Here is a 25405-nt window from a genome sequence, read left to right as displayed (position 1 = left end):
CTCGGCCCATTCCCAGGTTGGCAAGTGTTGCCTTGTTCCCCTGCTTATGATAACCAAAAGGATTCCGACGACTTTTAATGGGGCATTGGGAAAGGGTACGTGCAGTCTGACACAACTGCTCGCCTTTGCACGTGAAATACTTGCCCGCGTGTCAACAGTACATGTACACGGCTCAGTGCATGGCGTGATTTGAATTGAACCCTTAGTGTCGCTTCTTCGACACAACGTCGAAGTGAGCGACAGACGGGGAACGGATGTAACACTCCATCAGGGAACGGAGGCGGATTATAACTACATTTTTGCAAACTGACTTTTATGTGCAGCTTTTCTACTGTGTGATAGTCCCTTTAAAAAAATAACGACTACAAAGGCTAATTATGATTTTATAAAGACATATTACTGCACTATTACTCCTATGTTATGAAATGTATCCACTTTCACTATAATGCATAATTTGAATAGCAGTCAGAAGTCAGAACTCGTTCCTTTGACTCGGAAGTCAGAAGTTCAAGCCCAGTTCAATCCCAGCAAAACATGCAAGCTGACACACGAAACAAAAGTGTTACAGAAGCAACACGAAATTATGTGCTTGCTTCATAAAATGTGCTTTTCATTTCACATTTTGTTTTTGGACCCTATCAAAAAGGTTTAGGTGTTGGTTCAGGGTAAGGATTGTTGTTTTGCTAAAATTTTGCCATGGTCAAGTAATGTTCATGAGATCAGGCTATAAAATCATGTCCTGTCTTACATATTTGTCTCATTAAATATACTGTTAAGTTTCAAAACAAGTCAGATTTAAGCAGTAAAATGGGTCACAAATTGTATGTTGACTTTAATAGCCATGCATCATGTGCTCATGGAACAGTCTTTAAATGTTTCTTGAACACAGAAATACACACATATACTTCTCACAGCCCACTGCATTTTTCAGTTGGATTAGTTGGAGCTGTTAAAGATGCTATGTACCTCCTACCAAACCCACCTCCTGTGTTTTAGCCGTGTGGCGCATGGAGATCATTAACGGTGTACAGTATGTGGCACCATACAGTGTCATGATGGCAGTTACAGGTCCAATTATTCACAAGAATTCTGAAATTGTTGGCCTTTTTAGCTTAAAAACACAAACACAAACACACACTTGCGCAAGTAACCTGAGGGAGCATCAATTACAGGGTTCAGAGGTGGCATCTTAAGCAGGGACCGATCTCATTGCATTTCCATTCCAAGTGCACGGCTCAGTGCTTTAGAGTGTGTGACTCAAAGGCCTCATAAACGACGTGTCACACGGCAGTCCGCTCATTACCATACTGCCATGTGCTGTCTGACTCTGGTAAACAACCCCAAAAGCGCCTTGTGCAGTCTCCTCGCTTTGCATAATTATACTTTAAAGGCCTGGGATTCGGCTGACTATTATACATTGAATGAGTACTTGAGTGTGGGGCTCTCCGTTCGAATGTGAAAGTAGGTTTGTCTGATTTTCTGCATTAATGACTTTAAAGTAGTTATGGGCTCTGCTGAGTCACTGAGAATAAGCAACATTCCCAAAGAGGCCTGTACATAGCAGGGAAGGAGTTTAGTTACAAGTGGACATGTAAGGTTTGCAATTCCATTGAGTGTTATTATTAACAATGCAGTGTGAACTATTCTGCTTTGCTTTGTCATTCCTCTTGGTTGAGGATCAAAGAGCTGTTACCTACTGTAAAAAAGCGTTATTTTTTGTGGTTCTTTAAAGCATTTTAGGTACAGCCAAGAATGGCCTTCCCTATTTAGAACTAGTATTGGGGAAGCTACTTTGAAACTGTAGCTTCCAAAGGTACGGGTCAATCATACTGTAACTTAAATTAACTAATTTGCACCCAAGCACCTATTTTGAAAAAGTAACCTAGTTAGCTACACTACAAGACACTAACAAAAAGTACTGTAGCAGACTACATTGAGGCTATTCAAAGGAATATTCGGCATTCATTACAAGTTAGGAACAATCAGCAGCAACTGTGGCAATAATGTTGATCACCACAAAAAAATTTTTTTGACTTCCCTCCTTTCCTTTTAAAAGCAAAAAAAAAAGAAGGTTACAGTGAGGCACTTACTATGGAAGTGAATGGAGCCAATTTTTTGAGAGTTTAAAGGCAGAAATGTGAAGCTTCTCATTTTATAAAAACACTTACACTGATTATTCTTTTATCTTGTGTGTTATTTGAGCTGTAAAGAGCTATGAAGACAAGTTAGTGTTTATAGCTATACTATTGAAAGTTAATATTTTAACGTTTACAAAGTGGCCCCATTCACTTCCATTGTAAGTGCCGCACTTTAACCCAGATTTTTGTATTTTCAAAACAAAAACACTTCAGATTTGGTATAAATAAAAAATAAAAGAATAAAAAATAATAATAAAATAAATTAAAAAAAAAATAACAATAAATAATATATATATATATATATATATATATATATATATATATATATATATATATATATATATATATATACAGGAACTACTTCATTTACATAACATGAACCATCTCAAAGAACTAAAATGGACTTGTTTTGCATTGAACCCTTTTTATCAAACAAAGGCATGGAGGAGCTGATCTGAGATCATCCATATTATATAAATTCAGCAGACACTTATATAACATTTTGCAGGCCTCTTGTACATTGTATCAGATTGCGTGTTCTCTTGGAATTGAACCCACAACTTTAGCACTGCAAGTGCCATGCTCTATCAGTTGAGCTAAAATAACTACTGTTTAGTCTAATATCCAGGTGTGGTTCTGCTCAGGCAATTCTTGAAGAGCTGACAATTGGCTGCAGGAGGTGGAAAATGTGGGCAGGATGAGGGCGGGAAGAAGCTTTCCAGGCTGAAATGCTCAGGTGTGGCAATAGCATCATATATTCACTGACTGTGCATGTCATTGAGTTATCACAGATCCTGAAATGCCATTCCCTATAAGGCCTCTCCCCCCTCTGATGCGTTTCTGCCTTGATCCAAGCCAGACCTGACATCAGTGAGAGGAAGAAACCTGTGACTTCAAAGAACCCACTGCAGGCAAACACAAAGTATGGAAAAGAGCCCAGCGTTGACTCAACATTTCAAAGCTCAACGCTCCCAGAGACGCTTAACTTGCTGCCTCACGCCCACTAATATCCCTGCACACAGGAGATCACAAAAAGCTCCTCTTTAGAGCTGAATTCAGATCAAATGGATCTTTATTAAATAACATTTGCAAAGATTCAACCATAAACCAGGTCGGCTGGTGACCAATTTTTCCCAACTCGGGGAGGGGTCGAGTTTACACAACCTTAGAATAGCTGAGACTCTAGAATGGTTACTATACAGACAGTCATGCAGGCAGTAATGTTGATCCCATAGAGGCTCAAGCTATGAGCCATATGTCTGAGCTTGTGGACTGGATTTCCATAAGGCCAATGGCATAGACCTAAATCCTGAGGGGGTAATCAATTCCTCTAGCTCAATTGGTGTAGTTTAGCTAGCATGGCAAGGTCATGGGTTTGATTCCCAAAGAACACACAAACTTGTCCCAGGAAAAGGATGGGTGGCCTGTGGGAAAGGAGGGAGGAGTGTGACGAGGAGGAGGGCGGGGACGGGCCGTGACAATGTATGCCCGACCCCCAATTGGGCTAATTTGCTGAGGAGAGGGATAAATGCAGTGGAATGCGGCATTTCAAGAGAGAGAGAGAGCCTTTTTGTTTAAGTTCTTATTGAAATATTACTTTGAATGTTCAACCGGTTCCCACCTCCTCCTTTCCCATGTCAACCCTTGTTACAATGTCGTTAGTAAAATTAAACTATTTATGAACGTATAATCTGCCGTGTGTGAAAGTGAATAAAAATAATTGTTGTAGCACATCTAGTGTTACTTTCGCCAGAAAGTGCTGCGATATGTACAACAAACCATGTAAAAATCATTTTGCAAAAATTTAGGTATAGTAACTGATTGTTGTAACTTTCAAATGCATAAATGGAAATGAACATTCTGTGCCACAATGTGAAAGAAATTATTTAAGAAACTAGTACCTATTCCTTTCAAATTACAAGAATGACAAAGAATCAAGATGCATCCCTCCAATGTATCGCAATCTGAGCTTGGCGGGAGGTATGGAAAGGAAAAAAAATAATGCTCAAACTCTTATTTTGTTCTTGTAAGCAACCTCTAGCAGTCCCCTTATGTACTGCAACATCAAAGAGCAAGTGCTTCAAATGTGCAGATTAAAAAGGTTGGAATACACGGAGCAAATGAAACAGAGTGCCCCTGGAGTGACAATAAGCACATTTCACATGAAATGTGAGTAATGACAGCGAATTGTAGCAATGCATCAATTACGCCCCTTCACTGGCACCCCTGAGTGCCCCCCTATCTATAGCTCTTTTCATCTCCCTCAAACTTACACCAGAGTAAGATATTATCAGCATCATTAGCTGTTCTCCTTTTAGTTTTAGTGTCTATTCTGATGCACACGATATAAAACAAGCTCTTAAAAGGATAGCTCACCCAAAAATAATAACCTCACCCCCATGTTGTTCCAAACTTGTGTGACTTACTTTCTTCCATGGAACATGGATTGTTAGCCAGAATGTTAGCCTCAGTCACCATTTACCTTTATTGCACCTCTCTCTCTCTCTCTCTCTCTCTCTCTCTCTCTCTCTCCAGCAGATTTCTATAAGAGGTTCTTGAACTGTATAGGCAAGGACCTTTTTGATGTTTTTTGTGAGTGTATAAGAGATGGTGTTTTGCCTACTTCCAGTCAATATGCTGTTTTATCATTATTGCCAAAAAAGGTGGATCTAGCTTTTTTAAAACTGGCGTCCTGTTGTACTTTTTACAACTGAATACAAAATGTTCTCAAAATGCTTGTCAAATAGAATAAAAAATGAGATAGAATTGATTGTACACAGGGATCAATCATATTGTGTTCCTAAGAGGTCTATTATGGACAATTTATTTTTAGTGCGAGATGTTTTGTATGTGTGTAAAGTTTTTAATATGAATGTTGGTTTGGTCTCTTTGGATCAAGATACATATTTTGATCGTGTTGACCATAACTATCTATTCAATGAGTTAAAGGTCTTTGATTTTGGTGACAATTTCTTAAATTTGGTAAAATTGTTATATACTGATGCTTCTTGTGTGGTCAAGATGGGGGGGGGGTGTTGGGTTGAGAAGACATTTTCCTATATTAAGAGGTATTAGGCAAGGCTGTCCACTGTCTGATCAGTTGTACAGTTTAGCAATTGAACCATTACTTTTTAAACTTTGAGAGGAATGGTCAGGTTTGCATGTACCTGGATCTTCTGTTGTCTCAAAGATATGTCTTTCTGCTTATGCTGATGATATTACAGTTTTTGTTCATCATAATGAGGATAGAAAGAGGTTATGTGAAGTTATTAATTTGTATGAGAAAGCTTCATCAAAGTCTCCCAAAATTGCCATGGGACTTTAGGTGGGGCAGAGAAGGAATAAAATTTTTATGGGGTTGGATACTTTTCAAAAGTTAAACTAATAGCGAAGGTGTGCGCAAAGTTGTCTAGATGGAAACATTTGCTACCTCAGCTGTCTTATAGGGGGAGAATTTTCAGTCACAGTCACCATTTACTTCCATTCCATCCTTTTTTTTCCCAAACAATGAAAGTGATTGGTGACTGAGGCTGTAATTCCATAACTATATTCTACCTAAAATCTGCTTTTGTGTTTTTTTTGGAAAAAGAAAGTTTGGAACAACGTAAGGATGAGTAAATGATGACATAATATAAAATTATTGGTGAACTATCCCTCTAAATTGAGCTACCTAAAGATACTAAATTGTTCCCTAATAATACAAAATTTGTTTGATGCATAGCATTTTTGTGTCACCGATTTTTGACCACTTGGCAAAAGCAAAAAAATCAGCTTCTAAGCAACTAGGCATTTTCCTTGTGAGTTTGTAACTGGCACAGCAGCAAAATGCACTTAAAGTGTGTTTTAGATGGAGCTATGTCACCAAAGTACAGGCGAAACAGAGCAATACTTAGAAGTAAGGCACTAAGCCATATCGTAGTCTACTCTTGTGCGGTGACAACTTCAGAGGCCATGACTCAACTCACTAGGCCACATAATGCCTGCTTCAGTGGGCTCTGAGAGACCATTTAAAATATGCACCTTGGCTAAATGCCTTGCTGGCACAGTCCTTGAACTTAGTATTTGGGTATGCGTCAGTGTATGTGAGTGCATTTGTCTGCATTTGTTGGCCATGCTTTAGTCCAAGGAGCTCTAATCATGAACAGATTTGTCCGAGCGTTTTAAACGCAGCTTCTTTTTGTGGCGAGCATGAAGGATTAGCATGTCTAATCATAAAACGAACAGATGGTTGAAAAGAGCAAAACTTAGTGGAATAATGAATGTAGGAAGAGAAATTATGCCACACTTGATTTAGCAAACACACTTCATTATTATCTGATTAGCATGAAAAAATAAATAGTGTGGTATATCACATACTAATTTCCTCTACCTCTCTGTCTCTCTTTATTTATTTTGCTTTCATTCTCTCCCTAAAGTTCAAATATTTAATATTTGCAGACCCCAGTGCTAGCGCTCCAAAATGGATGTAATATTTCTCCAATATATCCAGTTCTCTATGATTATGTCAAAGACTTCTATGTGGAGGCTACTACACTTCCCCAGGCGAGTTGAGACAGTGTGTCAATAGGCTCTACAGGAAACATAGAGGTACCTGTCTGACAGAACAAGCAATTTCCATATTCGTTACTCTGTATTCTGCTCTCTACCCTTTTTAAAAGCTGCAGCTAAGGTATAATTAAGGACTGACTTGGTTTTGTGGCTGAATGCTTGCACTGATAAAGAGTATAATTGTTTCAATGTCAAAATACTTTCTCCAATTCCAGAGACCTGTCAGCCATTAGAAGGTTTCCAGTTAACAGCTTATGTTATTTTTCAGGAACCATTTTCTAACGTTCTAGGAACATCCTTTTAAGGTTTTATTTTTGTAAAACCATAAACTAATGCTCCCAAAATGTTGCATATAGCTTTTTTGGGCAACCCTAATGAGAACGTATCTAGAATGTTCTCTAATGGTTTAGGTTTTATTTTTATAACCACCCTCCTAGAACATCAATCACTAATCAAAGATAACATTTGAATGTCTACTTTGGGAACATTCTGAGAAACATAAATCTAAAGTTTCTGGAACATTCTAGGAACCAAAAATTGTTAGCTGGGTCGATTTGGAAGAAAAATTAAACACTGTGGCTCTGTGGCGCTATCAAAACATTGCTTTACATGTGCATTCTGAGCAGAGGCCTGTACCATGATGCCGGTTTCGGTGGTTAGCTAGGTAATTTATAGTTTAGTTTGCCTGAACCCCAGGTTTTTGGTACCATTAAAGTTGGTCTGCTTTTAGCAGTATTTATTGTCATATCAATTTACACTACACAGCTAACCTGCTCCGTAGCAGGTTTTGTTCTGGATTACAGATCGAAAGCAGATGTTGAACCAATCAGCTGTGAGTTAAAGGACATCTCTGATGCAATCAAGTCACTCCCCCGTGTCTCTTAAAAGCACACTTTACAAATACAATCCACAAAATCGACTCTTCATGACAAATTATTATTTGAGAATCTAAATGTCCTTTATCAGCAGATAGAGTGTTGTATTTTAATTAAAAATTAATTGATTTTTAGCCATAGCAACAAAAAAAATTTAAATATACAATTTTTTATAAAACAGCCAGTAAGATGGATTAATTATAAAAAAAATAATTGTTTTAAAATATTAAAAGCTCAAGATTGCTATGGAAAGGGGTGATTGCCACCCAAACCCCTTCTATCTTTCATGGACTCAAGATCAACATACAGCATTTTACTTGATGTTATAATAATATAATCAATAATAAATATAAGCAGTACACAAAATGTATTTTATAAAAATAAAAATACGTCATCTTATTGCATACTTTTTTTTCATACAGTATTCCAAGTGCTCGCATTTTATGCTTTTTATTTTAGATTTTTTTTTTAATTGTGGGGGTTCTGGTATAAGCCAATTTTTTTAGGAAGGAATCTGTTTCAAAGATGCTATTCTGATTACCCTAAATATATTGTGTTCGGTTTTATTTCTTAACGACAATGGCATTTTACCCAAAATAAAGTTTGCTGGAAGTATTTCTATTGAGCAGTTAAACATTTAATTAACCTGCCTAATCACTTCATTGCAATAAGTTGTCGATTTAGAGCACTTGTATATAATTTCTTCAACAATCCTCTTTTACCATGTTACTGTATTTACTTTGAGTAACAGTTTTCTCAAAAATCTCATTTGTATCTTCCAAGCATATTCCCTCCAAACACTGGATTGATTAGTATGGAATGTATTATATGATATTTGTTCCCAGTCGCTGACTAACTAGTATTTTTAATTCATCCTCTCACCCAGGGCTATACTGGTAATCTAGCATACCGGGCACATTTTCCTGGTGGGCCGACACACTTTGGGGCTGATCAGTGGCAGACTGGCCATCGGGAGAACCGATGACCAGTCTGAAAAAGCTCAGCTTTGTCCCCAAATTATCGTACAAGCAGAGACATGCGGTAAAAAGGCAGACGCCATTAACGGGCCATATTCACTGGCCGGAAATCTTGCATGACGTACTCTCCATGAGAGTCACGTCCACCATATTGTGCATGTCACTCCTTAAACACACACACACACACACACACACACACACACACACACACACACACACACACACACATGTTGATCTACCTATCATTATGAGGTCTTTCCATACACATAATGATTTTTATACTATACAAACGATATTCTATCCCCTAAACCTAACCCTCACAGAAAACCCTTTCTGCAGTTTTACATTTTCAATAAAACATAGTTTAATTATGGGACACTAGAAATTTCCTCATAAACTACATTTATAGCATAATACCATTGTAATTACCAGTTTGTAACCTAAAAAAATTGTCCTTGTAAACCACATTCATTACCATATCTAATCACGTTACTGTTCAGTTTGTAGTTTTAAGTCAGAAGTTTATTGACAGCATTGTATTGATTATTAATTGATATTACTGCATCAATAAACTTTTATTTCAAAGAGAAGTGTTTTTGGTTTGTTTTGCATACACCTGTGTCAAAGGCTGGCAGGGGATGCCAGTGCTCGGTTTCAAGCCTCCGTTGTTCCCTTTTGAAAATGTATGTTCTCCGGACATTGACTTTCCTAAGAGAACAATCTAATATTGAGACTATTATATTGTCTGGTTATTAGTCCCTGATTCAAGGGTGGTGCCCCAGCGATATTAGTCCTTATTAATATTCTATTGTTTTTTTTATAATTGACAATTATCTTTGATGATTGTTGAATTTGAAGGATCATTAAGCTAGTGTTAATTCTAATCACAGTTCCATTAATTTTAATAATTAGTGATTATCATTGATAATAATTAATATTCTATTGAATTTGATAATTGATGGTTGTCTTTTATGATTGTTGATTTAAAGGATTAAAAAGCTAACATTGCTTCTAAACAGTGTTCTATTGATTTTAATAATTGATAATTATCTATGATAATTATCAATTATTGCTATTAACCAAACATGCTCCTAAACAATTTTCCCAATTCCAATTCCAATTTAGTTTTTTAGTTTTTGTTTTTTTAATTCTGAAAGTCCTGGTTATGGAAATTTAACCACAGTGTAATTTCCACCACATCTCAGTTTATTAGAATTCTGTTTTTGAACTAAAATGACGACTTCTTTGTCTTGCTAATTCTAATTTCATAGCTTTCATTTTATGTATCCAAAATGCACACAAATAATTTTACACTTTTTTGCATAATTTGGCAAATTTACAGCTTATTTGAAAATGATACCAATAAAAAATGTTCTGTAGTCATCACTTTTCTCATATTTAATCTCAAGCATGCTCCTTTCATAGTTTAATACTTAAAGTATAGTAATGGGACCTGGCTAAAAGAATAAAATCTGTACATTTAAGTCATTTGAAAAGTCCCAAAAATAAATTATGAATACGTGGAAGTCAAAAGGAGATGTTACTCAGACCACCTGTACACAATTTTATTTTCTAATGTCAATGTCAAGTATGTACAGCAGTAACGGAGAGTGTTTTTCGAAAAACTGGACAACAATGATCTAGTGTGGATGAGAGGCATAAATGTGACAGACAGCCTCAGTCTCCATTGACTTCCATTATATGAAAAAAAGAGCAGTGTCAACATTCTTCAAAATGTTTCCTCTTGTGTTCCATGGAAAAAAGAAAGTCATATAGGTTTGGGACAACATGGGGGTGAGTAAATTATGACATCTTTTTTTTATTGTTAGGTGAACATGCCCTTTTATTGCTCTGTTTTTTTAGGTCACTGTTAAAAGCATACATCTGCACAGTTTCCATTAAATTCCTAAAGGAAATCACATAACAGAACAATGGCATTTTGCTTCAAGCTTACAAGAGATAGTTTTAGAGATTAGACACTAGACACTTACAAAATGATGTCAGTGTTTTGTCTAATGAATGATAGGGATGCATTCAGGAATCTAAAATAGTTTTGGACATATGCTTATTTTTTATTTAAAGTTGAGCCACAGACGCAGAACAGAAGAGGAATCGTCAAAGGTAACCTCAACCCCCTATATATGCATTTGGTATTCAGGCATTGAAAAGGCCTGTAGCGTCGCCCACGGCATCAGTATGTCCGAAGATGAGAGTGACCCCCCTCTAGACCCAGCAGGGAGTGTGGGAGGAGTGACCTTCACACCTGCCTTGTTTATCATACTGTGGGAGAAAAAAGAAGAAGACATCCGATCGATGCAGTTCCTATACTCTGTCTCCGGGTATTAAATTGAGTCAAGAGCTAGGGGCCTCTTTATATAAAAAAGTAAAGAGGACTCAATACATCTGTTTTGAGTGTCGAGAGTAAGTAACATAACTGATTCTCAGACATTTGTTAAAATCTCTAGGAGTTGCCAATCTTTTGTGCCATGTGAATCAATCCATTGGTCTTGATTTTGAAAATGTACTGCAGATGAACCTCCAAGCTTGAAATACTTGAAATACCCAAGGTTGAACTTTTGTTGCTTGGCTACTCCGTAAACAGCCTCGTTTTCTAGTCTTGGCTACTTTATGGGAAAATTATGTGATGCAATTTTTTTTTTTCTTTCTTCCCAGATCTATTATCAAGTTATTAAAAACATTCCTGAGTTTAAACTCATTTATGTGTGTGTGTTTGTCTAAGTGTGGTAACCATCTGGGGAGAGTAATAAAAAATAAAATAAATCTTTAAATAAAATAAATCATTAAATAAAACAATTAAAAGCTGAAATTTTTGAAAAATTGGAATGCGTACTAATATTTTATTACAGTTATTATTATAAATTGTTATTAAAAATGTTTAAATTTAGTTTTAAATCACTATGAACTCTTGAAAACCAAAATAAAATATATCCACCAAATCAAAGACAGTATTGTAACCAATATGCAGGTAGCCAATCTGTAAAAAAAAAAAAAAATGTTTTTAGATCCTCATGACTGTTTTCCAAAAAAATATCAGATATTGTTTAAGCTCCTTTTGGATAGGGTGACCAGACCTCCCTTTTCCAGGGACAGTCCCATATTTAAACACTTTTTCTAGTGTTGTGACTTATTCTGAAAAAAAGGTGTTGTGTCCCCTATTTCCCCTCTCCTAAAATGTCTTTATCGCCTATGCGGCTTCCTCGATCATGTGAGTATTCTAAACAATGATAGCCAAAGATACGGCTTGAAAAACCAATAAAACCAAAATTGGGTGTTATTTGAAGTACATGATTGGATTAAACTATCCAATCACAATCCCATATCAATAGATGTCCAGTTAGTGAACTGATTGAAGAGACATTTTGAAAGAGCACACATGAAATTGCAGCTGGAAAAATGTCAAGGAAGCGTGCATGTACATTTAATGTGGATCTTCAAAAAGAGTTTACGTTTCTAAAAAAGGAGTCACAGACAGAGCCTAGTAAAGTGAGGTGTGAGATTTGTGGAGCTTGCTTTTACATCGCCCATTTGAATGAACAGCATGTTCATTCAAAAAAGCATTTGGATACTGCTAAAAGTAAGTGTGCCACACCAAGTTTTTGTAATTTTTTTGTGATGCAAAGTTCAGAATCTGACAAGGTGCACGCAAGTGAAAGACTTTTTGCTTATCATTCTGTTCTGCACGGCCAAAGCTTTCCACATTCACGACTTGAGAAAAGTCTTGCAGCCCAGGCTGGAGGAATCATTAATTCCCTCTGATATTAAAAAGCAGTTGGATTCCCTGGTTGAAGCTGGTGACATGCGAGCAGATGATTTATTTTGTACAGTGAGAAACATTCAGCATCAGTGGATAACCTCCAAACATGGAGCCACTCATTGGAGAACACAGATAAACTTGAGTGGGCCCTACTGAGAGACATCCCAGAGTGGATAGACATTCAGAGCAGCCTCAAATACTTCTAATCCAGAATCTCTGCTCTCAGTTTGATGAGTGGGCTTAGGTGAAAAACATTGTCACTCGCAGCATCACTGACTGGAACATGAACAAGATGGCCATGTCTGAGAGATGGACAGACACTTTTCGTGAGCTGGAGAGCAAGACCACCAACTTCGGAGTCGGGACATCTGAAACTGTGGAGCGCGTGTTCTCATTAATGAATGCAGCATGGACACCACTCAGTGTAACAGTCATGAAGGCAATGCTTTTCGTACGTCTTAATATTGGACTGGACTTCTAAGCATTTTATCATAAACTCTTGAAAGACAAGTGCACACTCAGAAAAATTATTGCCAGTACAAGGTGACAACAGTTACAGATGCGGATACACCCTCTACTTCACATTGATCTGCGCCTAGGTTAGGATACGTCAATTTCATTTTTGCTGGGAGGGGGCTGTCCTGTTTTCCACAAGCAGGAATCTGGTCACCCAACTTTTGGAGCTTGAAAGTGTTGGACCCCCTCAACTTGCATTGCATGGACAAAAAGAAAAACTCATATCTCCATCAAAATATCTTTGTTGTATTCCGCAGAAGAAACAAAGTCAATCAAGTTTGAGATGGTATAAAGATGAGTAAAGGATGAGAGAATTATCTTCTTATGTGAACTATTCCTTTAAGATAAGGTTTTATTCTGCAGTGTAAACATCGTTAACGTTGGGGAAAGGTCAGGATACACCCAAATATGGTTTAGATACAAATACAGTAAAACAAAGCGAAAATGTTCCCCTTAAGTGCTTCACATCTGCGGGCGTTGAGGCACTCTGAGAAAACGACAGTGCAGAGGCTTTCAGTTGAAGAGCATCATCAAATCACAACCAACCCTAATCATTGTGTCATTACCTTCATTTCCAGCATAACATCCAAACAGAGAATGACATTTTGCGGTTAGTTTTTCTATTTCACTTCTATGGCGGCAATGGAGGCATCATAATATGCTCACCACCAAGTTCAGGTGAGTTATGGTCATGGCCCTGCCACACTCCCTAGACTTCATCCCTTAACAGCATGCTAACAAAGCTAGCTATCTGAAGGTGAATGATTTACACATACCAGTTGTTCGGTGCATTTTAAAATGGTCCCATTTTCATGAATAATGAGCACACAAGCCTGCTCTTGGCATGGCTCCACAGAATAAGGACTTGGTATTACCCATCTCAACAGATCTGTTTTATATCTGTTTTTCTTTGTGTTCATTATATTGTGTCCAGAAAAAAAGGAAAATTTGTGTGACAAGCGATAATAGCTTTTTCTTCCTAATACAGCTATGCTACAATAAAGCTATGCTAATTTTTTCCTTACCAGCCTCAATGAGCAGCAGGACATTAGTACAATGACTTGGTTTCTAGTTTTGGGCCATTGTGCTCAGTAGCTCTGCCCACCATGAAATTCTATTCGTTCAAAATGCTAGATGGTCACATTTTCTTAAGAAATATGAATAGTGCTTGCCCATGCTAAACTTGTTGTTTTTTTTTGCTATGTGGTTGCTAGGGTTTTCTGGGTAGTTTCTAGGTTCTTGCCTACAAGACCAAGTTAAAAGAGTCCATTCCCAATCGTTATGATATTATAGCATCTAGATTTGGCTCGCAGTCCATGTGAGAGATTGTTTTTGTAATCCAGCATGTGAACATTTTAAATCCATTTGCTTAGAAAAGTAATAGCACATTATCCTCAACAAGTCACATTATTTGAAGTGTCATGCATGTCCAAATGGTGCAGGATGTGTAACACACCAAATTGTAATTTTTAGGACAAGAGGTTTGTTCAAATACCTTAGCAGGCACCACAATTTTTTTCTTTCAATATAACAAAATGCACTTCTTTAAGACTCTGGTAAACACTTATTTATACAGTCTACACAAAGAAAATCAAAACCAACTATTCCCGTAAGCCCTCGCAGTTCTGTTCGGTAATATATCCCACTTTATCTCTGATGGAGTCTTGTATCCTCTGTTGAGTGGAAGTGTCTCAATGGATTTTATATTAAAACCCTGCCAAGATTCTGAAAGCTGGATCATAAGCACTGTGGTGGAATCTGTTTTAATGATGGTAAGGTGAGAGGCCTCAACCCCAGGAATCCCTTTCAGAACACCTGCCAGGATGTTTCCTTGTATGAATATACTGACACCACAGATCATAGGCTGCTGCAAAACAGTGGTTCTAAAGGAGTGGGATGTGACAAAAAATAGATAAAAGGTCAGTTCTGATGGGAAAGTCAATGCTAAATGCAAACAATAAAATGCAACTAATTATATAAAATAAATAGGCTTTACCAATATTCATATATTGTGTTGTTAACATCAGAAACTGTGTGGATAATCAAACTCTCCAGCAGTGGTTCCCAACACTGATCCTGGAGGCCCCCCCAGCACATTTTGTATATCTCCCTTTTCTGACACACCCAATTCAGGTCTTGGAGGCTCCACTAATGATCAGATGAGTTGAATCAGGTGTATTTGATTAGGGAGATGTGTAGTGTTGGGTGCCTCCAGGAACAGGGTTGGAAACAGTGCTCTACAGTATTTTGGTGTAAATTCTGTCACTTGTCACTATTTAAATGAGAAAGATGCCATTATGGACAGGTTGCTTTACTTTTTATCATACCCGAGAAAAAACATCAACAAAACACCAACTACACAAGGTAAAATAATATACGACATACATAACACTAAATACCGGTTCACTTGCAATGACCACATTTTGTGCAATGATTTACTGGCTTCAGGCATTAATAATCTATTTTATGTAATGTTATGCTGGAAATAAAAAAATAAATACAAATGTTGCCTTAATTTATGGTACAAAATATCAAAACATCCTTAAAACAACAACAAAAATAGCCATTTTTTATTATTATTATTATAGGCATAAACATTACTAAAATGTGTTAGATTTATTTGAAAACAAGATATCTTGTGTTGTTTTGCTTCTCAAGTAAAATGATCTTGTTTTAAGCATGTTTAGATACTTTTATTGGAACACAAGACACAAAAAGTTAGTAAGAATTGTTTTTTTACAGTCTATATAAATACAATTATGAGTAAACCATTTAAATGTTAGATATTAAAGACCATTTTGGTACTGTGTTAGGTCACCACTTGATGTGTAATATAAAATCCGGGTTCTGAAAGCAAAGCCAGTTTAGTACCTCTGCTGTAAACCCACCCTGCTGTAATCTCATTCTGCTTCTCTCATTTTTTCTTTCCCTCTCCTCACGCTCCGTTTCCATCCAAATATACACATACACACAAGCACACACAAAAAACTGTTACTCTAATCCATCCAATGTGTAATTTATCAATCTACTGTAAATGTCAGGTTAGACAGAATACACTCATGAATGATGGATAAATGGCACATTCTTAGTTTGTGTGTTTCCCTCCCCAGGTAGCATTATAGAGCAGCATTTTCCCCGATCCAGGGCTTAGTGTCCGTAGCTATCAAGCATACCCCACACTCCCACCTGTGCTTGCATAACAACTTCCTTCTAAGCATCCCAGCTATGCTAAGATGGAGACAAGAAGAGAATACCTTCAAGCAAGAGATGTGCGAGACCAAGTTTGAACAATACATTTTAGCATCATTGCATTGCGGTGGGAAAAATATCTTGTTGCGTTGGAAAACATAAGTAAATATTTTTGCATTTGAGTTATGACCAAAATCAGGTCTATAGATTATAATCTGCCTTCTGACAGATGGGCTTGGCTCAACATGCGCATATCTAACCAGTGCATTACGATGTGCGTATGTGCAACACATATGGCTAGATAATCATAATATTAGAAGCCAGTTTTCTCATTTTCAGTTGTATAAGATAATAAGTAGATAAGGGAAAAGTTCATCCAAATATTTCGATTTAGTCATCTCCATGTCCTTCCAAATCCATATGACTTTCTTTCTCTCACAAAAGAAGAGGTTTTAATTCATATTACGAGGTATCTTTTCAATACAAAGGCAGTGGATATTGCCTCTTTTTAAAGCTTAAAAAGACCCAAGATTCTCATAAAAGTATTCCATGCAACTCCTACATCATATTCCAAGTCTTATAAAGGCAAACGACATGTCCATAAAAACATCAACTATAAGTCATTTTGAGGTGAAAATGCTGATGTCCTCTATGCCTTTATGAGCACTATGAGAAAAGCTCATTCACAGTGGCATGCATGTTCATGCGAGAACAATGCAATGCAAGTTCTTGGGTGAGCTGCATGAGGGTGAGTACTTAAAAGAATTTTCATTTTTGGGTGAACTATTCCTGTAAGCATATTTACTGTATTTTGGTTTTGTAGAGCAGTACAGATATGTTTAAATGAGCCAGCACCTTTTTTTTTTTTCTTTTTTTACAGAAAAGATTCATCTTTGCTTGCATCTATTGCTTCTATCCATTTTTAGGCAGAAAGCTCAAAAGTGAATGATCAGAGGCATGCAATCTGCTGTTGCTCTCCTGCCATCTACAATATTTCAACGAAAATATACCCTGCTTGAGACCATCAACTAAGTAGAGAGGCAAATTACCACAAGTGGCCAGTTAAAAATGCCTTGCATTGCTCATGCAGAGCAACTCATGTAAGCGTTTTCTATCCCTTTCTGTGTCGCAGTCTCCTGTGCCCCCAAAAAACATCAAGTGGTCAATATTGCAATGAATATTGCAGAGAAAATGTTCAGTCTCTTTTATATCAAGACTATCTATATAGATCTACAGGTGTGTATCAGAATGGTTACATTTTAGTTGTTCAGTTGTAAAATGTCAATACTCCCATTTTGTCAGTTCCCAGTCTGACTAATTAAAATAATGAATCCCCATATCATCAATTCTCACATAAGAGGATGACAGCACACTGATAAGTGACATTAGATAAGCGCACAACATTTTACAAGAAAACCATACAAGAGGCATTTGGTGAGCTCTCTTTAACACAGCTCTCCCACTATGTAGTCATAAAACAGGCAAGAATTTAATTAATTTTGATGGTTAATCTACATCCTTCATTAATTGGCTTTGGTTCATTTTGTAGCCATGTCATTTATAATAAAATCAGTGCACAAAAGAATGCTTTGGGTGTGTGTGGTCTGAATTTCAATACACTTTACCATACAGACAAAAGCTGTACAGATATATATATATACATATATATATATATATATATATATATATATATATATATAGAGAGAGAGAGATCCTGGAGGTAATAATTGCAGGTTAATCCTTTATTCAGTCTATTTGGTCTAAAAACTGTAATAGATGCAAAAGGATGTACAGGATGAGTCTACAACACATCCTGTACAGTGACTCAGTTATAGAGAGAGAGTTAGAGAGAGAGAGAGAGAGAGAGAGAGAGAGAGAGAGAGAGAGCTGATTGGCACACAAACATAAAATATATAGCATGATAAAAGGGTATCTTGTACCCTTTTACTTTTAAATTTTGTGCCAACTGAAGGATCACACATTTCTTTTAGTTCCATAAACAATTTTGAATGATACTTTGCATGCTCATTACATTTGTATACATTACAATTTATCACTACACTACACCTTGTTCTTAAGGGGGTCTTCCCCATGTACTGTGATTAAGACATAAACTGTCATTCTGTCAGTCTCGCTCTGCGTTTAAAGGGTATTTATAGACCGTTCATTTCCATTCAAGACTCTGCACAAGTCTTGACAGTCTTGATTTGCTAAGGGCTAACTAACTTAGTTAAAGCAGTCCCTTACCTTGCGCGGACGTCAGATGAAGGACCACCGACAACAATACTACAATCCAACTGAGTATCCTTCTCGGTTTGCCCGAACTTCCAAACATTGCCAGAAGAGCAGTTGGAGAGGTATTGAACACCGGGCACATGTTGCTCCTCCACAGTCCTGCCACTGTTAAGTGTGTGGACGGCGTGTAAATGACTGAAGCGTGTGCGGTCTCTGGTGCGTCCTGCGCCTTTGCGCAACTGATGCAAGGCGCGAATCAATTAAAGACTGACCCTTCAACCATATGGCACATTAATATTGCAGGCTTGAATATTGTGTAACTCAACTGTAGGTCTGAGTTTGTGAACAATATTTGAAATATTGTAAAACTTTGCACACGGGAGACCATGTATCACGCACGAACAGTCTATACGGAGTCCAAATGCACAGCAATGCGCCTTTTCGTCAGCGATCTCCACTATTATGCGTTTGCTGCGGTTTCATTTAACTAAACATATGTTTAATCACACAACATATTCCCAATCCAGAGAACAGCCACCTTTAGTTCAAGAACTGTTGATAAGTGTTTCCAGAGCAGCCTGTTATTCGCCAAGTGACACTGACTCATTCGTTTGTGCGTTAAAAATAATGTCCATTTGTCATTCCAATAAACTAAAAGTTATTATCTGTCCGCGCTACTTTGCTGTTTGATATCCACAAAATGAGTCTTTTGCTGTGACGGACCTCCTGTTCACATAGTCCGCCCAGATGCAGATTAAGCTTCATTCGGCATAAGTAACTTCTCAAGTCCCCTTTGACTGCGCTGTGCTATCCTTTTGTCCAAACGAACCATGCTGTGCGCAAAACTCCGCTGTGATGGTGGGAAACGGAATCTGAGAGAGATCAAACTGTTATCGGAGTGTGTCGCGCAAGAACCTTCGGTATGAAGCCCTGGAAATCTTGAGCATCATATGAGCAGAGTATCGGGGACAGCAATGGGCACGGAGGGGGTTGACTCACGGTGCCACCGCGCGGTGAGCTCCAATAAGACACAGTGAGACAGACAAGCGCGATCTTGCTACTGAATGCACTGGAATGAACGTGTAGGAGGCAGCACAACGCTTATTCTGAAAAGACTAAATGATCAGCCATCACAACAACGAGTGTGTGCCTCTTTTACACATCGCAATGATTAGTGGATAGTCTGTCAATGCTTCTGTTTGCGGAGCTGACATTGATTGGTGTTGACATTCTTGACTGATCAGTTCTTACTTTTAGGAATTCAAGTGGCACTAATACAACTGATTCAGAAGATATAAATATAGTTTATGTTATTTTAAATGTAAATAAATAAAAACAATTATTGGATTCTATATCTATCCCTACCTCTGTCTGTCAGTCTGTCAGTCTGTCTGTCTGTCTGTCTGTCTGTCTGTCTGTCTGTCTGTCTGTCTGTCTATCTATCTATCTGTTTGTTTGTTTGTCTCTCTATCTAGTTTGTCTGGTTGTCTATGTCTATTTACCTGAGTATGTCTGTTGGTCTGTCTCACTTCCCCTCATTGCATTGTGTTTGGCCGTAATTGTGTCTCTATCTGTCCATCAGTTGGTCTTTTGTTTGTTTCTTTGTACTGAAATAAAAAAAAAAGAATATTCCGCCCATACAAATATGAATGTATCAGGATGATCACAAATCGTCATTTAATCACAATTTCCTATTGTAGCATTGCTAAATTTGTTGTCTCCATGTGACAGATTACGTTTGTGTTTTTGTAATATATATTCTGGATAACAGCATCTGCTAAATGAATAAAAGCAAATGTTAATGTATATTTATTATCTACTCTTTGACACTTTTTAAAGTCAGTCTAAGGTACATTCACAAACACATACCTCAAAATACAATCAATTATTTCATTAGGCCATAGAGTGTATTTTGGCAGGGAATAGTGATTTTAAAATAATAGTCCTCCCAGAAATAAAATTGTGTTAAAATTACTCACCCTCTTGTGGTTCTAAACTCACCATGACTTCCTATCTTCCATGATACAAAAAAGGAAAATGTTGAAGGATGTATATAATAAAAGTGAATGTGGCCCTAGTTCATCAGGCTGGAAAAAATAAATACAGTAAATAAATAAAATGGTGATTTTAATAATTAAATAATTGAATAATAAATGTATTTAGAACCGCAGTGAGCAAGCCGAAGGCGACTTTGACAAGGAACACAAAACTCCATAAGATGTTGGTTAATGGGAGAAAATAACCTTGGGAGAAACTGTGGGGGTCAGTTCCCCTCAGGCTAACATCATTAATATAATGCCAATATGACTTATTACTCCATAAGATTTTGGGTACAGGAAAATAAAATAACATTGGGAGAATCCAAGCTCACTGTGGGGGCCAGTTCCCCTGTGGCTAATCAACATGAATATAATGCCAATATTAAAGATCGAGCCAGAAGACAGAAGACACTAGACAGTGAGAGACTACAATGATAACAAGATAAAATGTAAAGAAGTGACATGTACAGCAATGAACATCAGTCAAATTAATTGTATGAAATCTTCGGCTAAGTGTCTTGCTCTAATAATCAACTTTAGAGCTTGTACTCTACTGAGCGCACAGAGACAGCACTTGCAAAGTCAGTGTGCATGCACACACATGCATAAGTGCATGCAAATGCAAAACACATGCACATCTATGTGCATTGATTTACTGTAGCAGTAGTTTCACCAGATTGGAGGTCAGATGGCAGAACAAGCCAACATCAGTGGGCTACATTACAGTTCTGATTTCTAATTCTGCAAAGCCTGCTCACCCACGTACCCAACATATACACACATACTCACACACATATTTCAAAGACTATTGATCTCCATTGGCCTGTGGGGGGGACAACAACTTCCACATCAAGCTGCACTCATCCGGGTTAATCAAACATGTCAAAGGGGCAAAAATAATCTGTGAATAAACGTGTAAAGCACCTTTATGGCCAGGTAGGGAGGACTGGAAGTCAGCCGGCCTTCTTACCCTATGAGTCACAGGGGAGATGTGGTACTGGAGCTGAGTTTGTAGATATAGGTGATCTGGCATGCAAAAAGCAAATGTGGGGTTCAATTGGAGTTCTGACTGAAAGTTTGGCAGAAGCATCTTCATTTAACCCCACATTTAAAACCACTCAAAGGGATAGTTCACCCAAAAATGAAAATTCTCCCATGATTCACTCACGCTCCTGTCATCCCAGATGTCTTTCTTCTGCAGAACACAAACTACGATTTTAAAAGAATATTTCAGGTCTGTAGGTCCATACATTGCAAGTGAATGGGTGCAAATACATATAAAGGGAGCATCAAAGTAATCCATATTACTTCAGTGGTTAATTACATGTGTTCAGACACGATATGTTAGGTATGGGTGAGAAACAGATGAATGTTAAAATCATTTTTTGTCATAAATTATCCTCCCTGCCCAATCAGAGGCGATATATATGACTAATGTGAATCACCAAAAACAGAAGAAGGAGAAAGTGAAAATGAAGGAAAAAGGACTAAAATATTGATTTGTTTCTCACCCACACCTATCATATTGCTTCTGAAGATATGGATTTAACCACCAGAGTCACCTGGAGTACTTTAATGTTACCCTAATGTGGATTTTGGAGCTTCAAAATGTTGGCACCCATTCACATGCATTGTATAGACCTACAGAGCTGATATATTCTTTTAAAAAACTTAATTTTTGTTCTGCTAAAGAAAGAAAGTCATACACATATGGGATGTAATGAGGTTGAATAATTTTTAGTTTTGGGTGAACTATCCCTTTAAATTGCTGCCTATGTTTGCAGCTCACCAGGTTTTGGAACAGAGGTGCTTTGTTTTATTTTAACAAACCTCATGAGGAGACAACTGCTAAAGACCACAAATGTTCAACCCTTTCTGTGTGACAGATAAGGGAGGTCCAAAAGCTCTTTCAAATGATCAGAACCCTGGGGCTGTTCAACTAAGTGAGAGACACAGACAAAATAAGATAAAGGGCTTTTCATCAATTAGGTGAACTATCTTGTACTGTTCTCATAATAATTTAAAACAGACTAAGAGATGAGAGGTGTCACTTTAGAACTCACTTGTGTATGGGAGCTTACACAGAATGTAATCTTCATGAAATATGACTGGCAGTAAACCTGTTGCATGCACACCAAAACGCTGATAACTCCCAACAATCAGCTTATTTAAAACATCCGACAATGCAAGAAAGCAGAGTTTTGCACATAATACTTGCGTACATTTGATAAGCTGGTAGGAATGCCGTTAAGGTGTTTACATGCAATGCAAAATCTGGGTAATTGGCAAAAATCTATACAGGAAATGTAATAAGTTTACATGACCTTACATGTTGTGGGCTTATTAGGCATAATCTGTGTTAGAATGTGCATGTAAACAGGTCCACTACTGTTAAAGGTAGAAAAAGAAAAAGGGAAAGATGTGAGCTGGAATAGTGCTCCTTCTGGAAAGACTTACAGCGTTTACTACTAAATGAACATGCAATTGTCTGTGGTTTCAAATTAACAGATGGCAAAAAAGCAATAACTCAGTTATTTATATATTATTATAATTTGTTTTTGTCACAAAATTGATGTTACATAATGATATGACACAGATTGCAGTGACAGACCAAACATGATATATAAAATAGATTTTGTAATTTTTGGATGAAACATACTAGAGTTTTGAGTGTGGTAGCCAGAGCGTTGCTATGTGGTTTCTAAGGTGTTTTGGGTGTTTGTTTTTTATGTTGTTGTTTTTGTTTTGTTTGTCTATGCAGTTGCTAAGGATGTCTGGGTGGTTGCTAGGTGGATGTTTACTGTCCCAAGTCTGGTGCCTGCATATGGCATGATTACAACAGTTTTCTTCAGGTTTTATCACCAGCAAGGCAAAACATTTGTAACCCCCTTCTCTCAATAGCAAACATCTTGTCAACAAGCCTCATGATTTAAAGGAATAGTGGAGAGTTAATTTCACCCAAATGTTTATTTTCTCTCATAATTTACTCACCCTCATGCCAACCCAGTGTATGACTTTCTTTCCTCAGCAGAACACAAACTAAGATTTTTGGAAGAATATTTCAGCTAAGTACGTCTTCATAATGCAAGTGAATGAGTTTGTAACTTTTTGAAGCTCCAAAAAAGTACATATAGCCATCATAAATTAATACATATGACTCCAGTGTATTAAACTCTTCACAAGAGGGTTTAATTCCTCTTCAGTGGCCCCTGGAGGTTTTTTTTTGCACGTGACACTGCACAGCTGGTAGATAGGGCAGAGTGTCGACAAGTATTATTTTATTTTTTTTTATATATATTTTTTATTTCTTGTCATACAAAAAAAAAATACTGTATATAATATAGTAAATATGTGAACAAATGTGTTATGTCTGCCAGTTTTAAACTGTTATCGTGTTACTTTTGTGATAGTTTGGCTGTCAGTTTCAGAAAACAAACATTACATGCCTGAAGAGTTTGACTTTCTGTTTGTGTGAATAAAAACGCATCTGCACCTAATCAGCAGACGTGGCTGCGTGCATGGGAAGATCGTGTTTAGATATGATGGCTGTGCATATACAAGCTGTGAACTGTTATCTTGGTACTTGGAACAATTTGGCTGTTTGCTACATAAAATAAATGTATTATGTTCTTGAAAAGACTCTTTGAGTAGCTGTTTGTTTGATAAATGACAACCCCTACAAATGTAAACAAATGGAAGCATGCATCGGAGGAAGATCGCATTTGATGTATTGACTGTGTATATGAGCTGTAAACTTTTTATCATGGTACTTTGGTGACGAGTTGGATCTATTTATATAAAATAAACGTATTATGTGGTTTAAAAGACTGTATGAGTAACTGTTTGAGAGAATTTAAATCACAGACGCTTGACCAGCGCAGTTTTTATTGTAACTCGCTGTTGCAGAAATACATATGTGTGACGCTACTCTGCGGGGCCCAGATATAAGCCATCACATATGTGTGATGGAATGTATGAAAGCATTCATTGATATCTTCTGAAGCAAAATGCTAGTGTGTAAGAAATAGATAAATATTTTATTTTTATTTTTTTCCTAAAAAGGTTTGCTTCCGGCCAGCTGCGGTATGCACATTCACGAGGGTAAAGATAATCTCATATAAGAGATTCTCCTCTAGAGATGTATAATCATCTGACAATGTTAAGTTAGCTGCTGTCTACAGAATCGCTGTGTTTTGTTTATGTGTATCTGGCTGCTGTCAAACTGCATATGATTTTTCTGGAGTGTAATGCACGGGTTTCCTTGAGACCGCAAGGTTGATGAGAGAAACAAGAGAGAGGCAGACTGGACTTTATGAATGAATGAAGCACGTACCTCTGTTTGTGTGATTCACACCAAGAGAAGATGGATACATCTCACAGATGCTATTTATAATGTCTCTAACAACTAATTGTTCAATTGACCCTACGCTATGCTCCATCCCCCTTGGTTGCGTTTGGATAATGTATGGAAATATAATGGATCATATTTTTACATTGGCTGGTATGAAGAGTGACATTGTAATGCATATTTATCTGATATTTTTTGTAAAATTATTTAATTATGATACAAAACAGTTGAGACTTACATGACTGTAAGTAAACAGAGCTGTTTAAAAGACTCATAACACACTCATGATGCTGTGAACAGTATAGTTACAGTCTGTATATGGCTTTTACTTGAATCAATATATAAATTAATTACAACCCCCCCCCCCCCACCCCCACCCCCACCATTTCAACCACCAACGTTTTAGTGCAGTGGGTGGACTTTTCAGACGGTCCCTTATGCACCATAGATGAATATATAATGAACTTCAAACATAAAACTACCCCACTTAGAACTAACAGTCTGCCCATGAAAAAGTATCTTTAATAGAAGCAAAAAGAGGGAGGGAGAATGGATGATAAAAGTGCCATACAGTACAAAGGGTTAAGATAATCAAATCACAAAATAAGATGTTAGTCTTCATACACTGACATGCAGTTTCTTTGCCTTAAAATCAAGAAAGAGCACTGAGTGTTTGAACTTGAGCTCTTTATAACTCTGGAAGTTCACACCAGCAGAAGTTGTGTAAGTAAATAATATTTGTTTACTATATTTTTCCTAAAATGC

At 37.2% G+C, this 25405-nt stretch overlaps 1 protein-coding gene across 6 annotated transcripts in view; it reads right to left on the bottom strand.

Annotated features, from left to right (window-relative positions):
• The window catches only part of sdk2b (sidekick cell adhesion molecule 2b), a 436106-nt gene extending 416923 nt beyond the window's left edge, over positions 1–19183 (bottom strand). For 3 of the 6 annotated variants that reach the window (XM_052112358.1, XM_052112359.1, XM_052112360.1), the window contains exon 1: positions 18266–19183. In XM_052112358.1, coding sequence (XP_051968318.1) covers positions 18266–18395 — 130 coding nt within the window. In that variant the 5' untranslated portion in view covers positions 18396–19183. The remainder of the gene's footprint in view (positions 1–18265) is intronic. The other 3 variants (XM_052112355.1, XM_052112357.1, XM_052112356.1) reach the window with 1 other exon arrangement.
• Between the last annotated feature and the right edge of the window lie 6222 nt (positions 19184–25405).

Source organism: Xyrauchen texanus, chromosome 40 (genome assembly GCF_025860055.1).
Source record: "Xyrauchen texanus isolate HMW12.3.18 chromosome 40, RBS_HiC_50CHRs, whole genome shotgun sequence".
In the NCBI taxonomy this organism is placed as follows: domain Eukaryota; kingdom Metazoa; phylum Chordata; class Actinopteri; order Cypriniformes; family Catostomidae; genus Xyrauchen; species Xyrauchen texanus.
The sequence above is the reverse complement of the archived record's forward strand: the minus strand, read 5'-3'. Positions and strand labels throughout refer to the sequence as shown.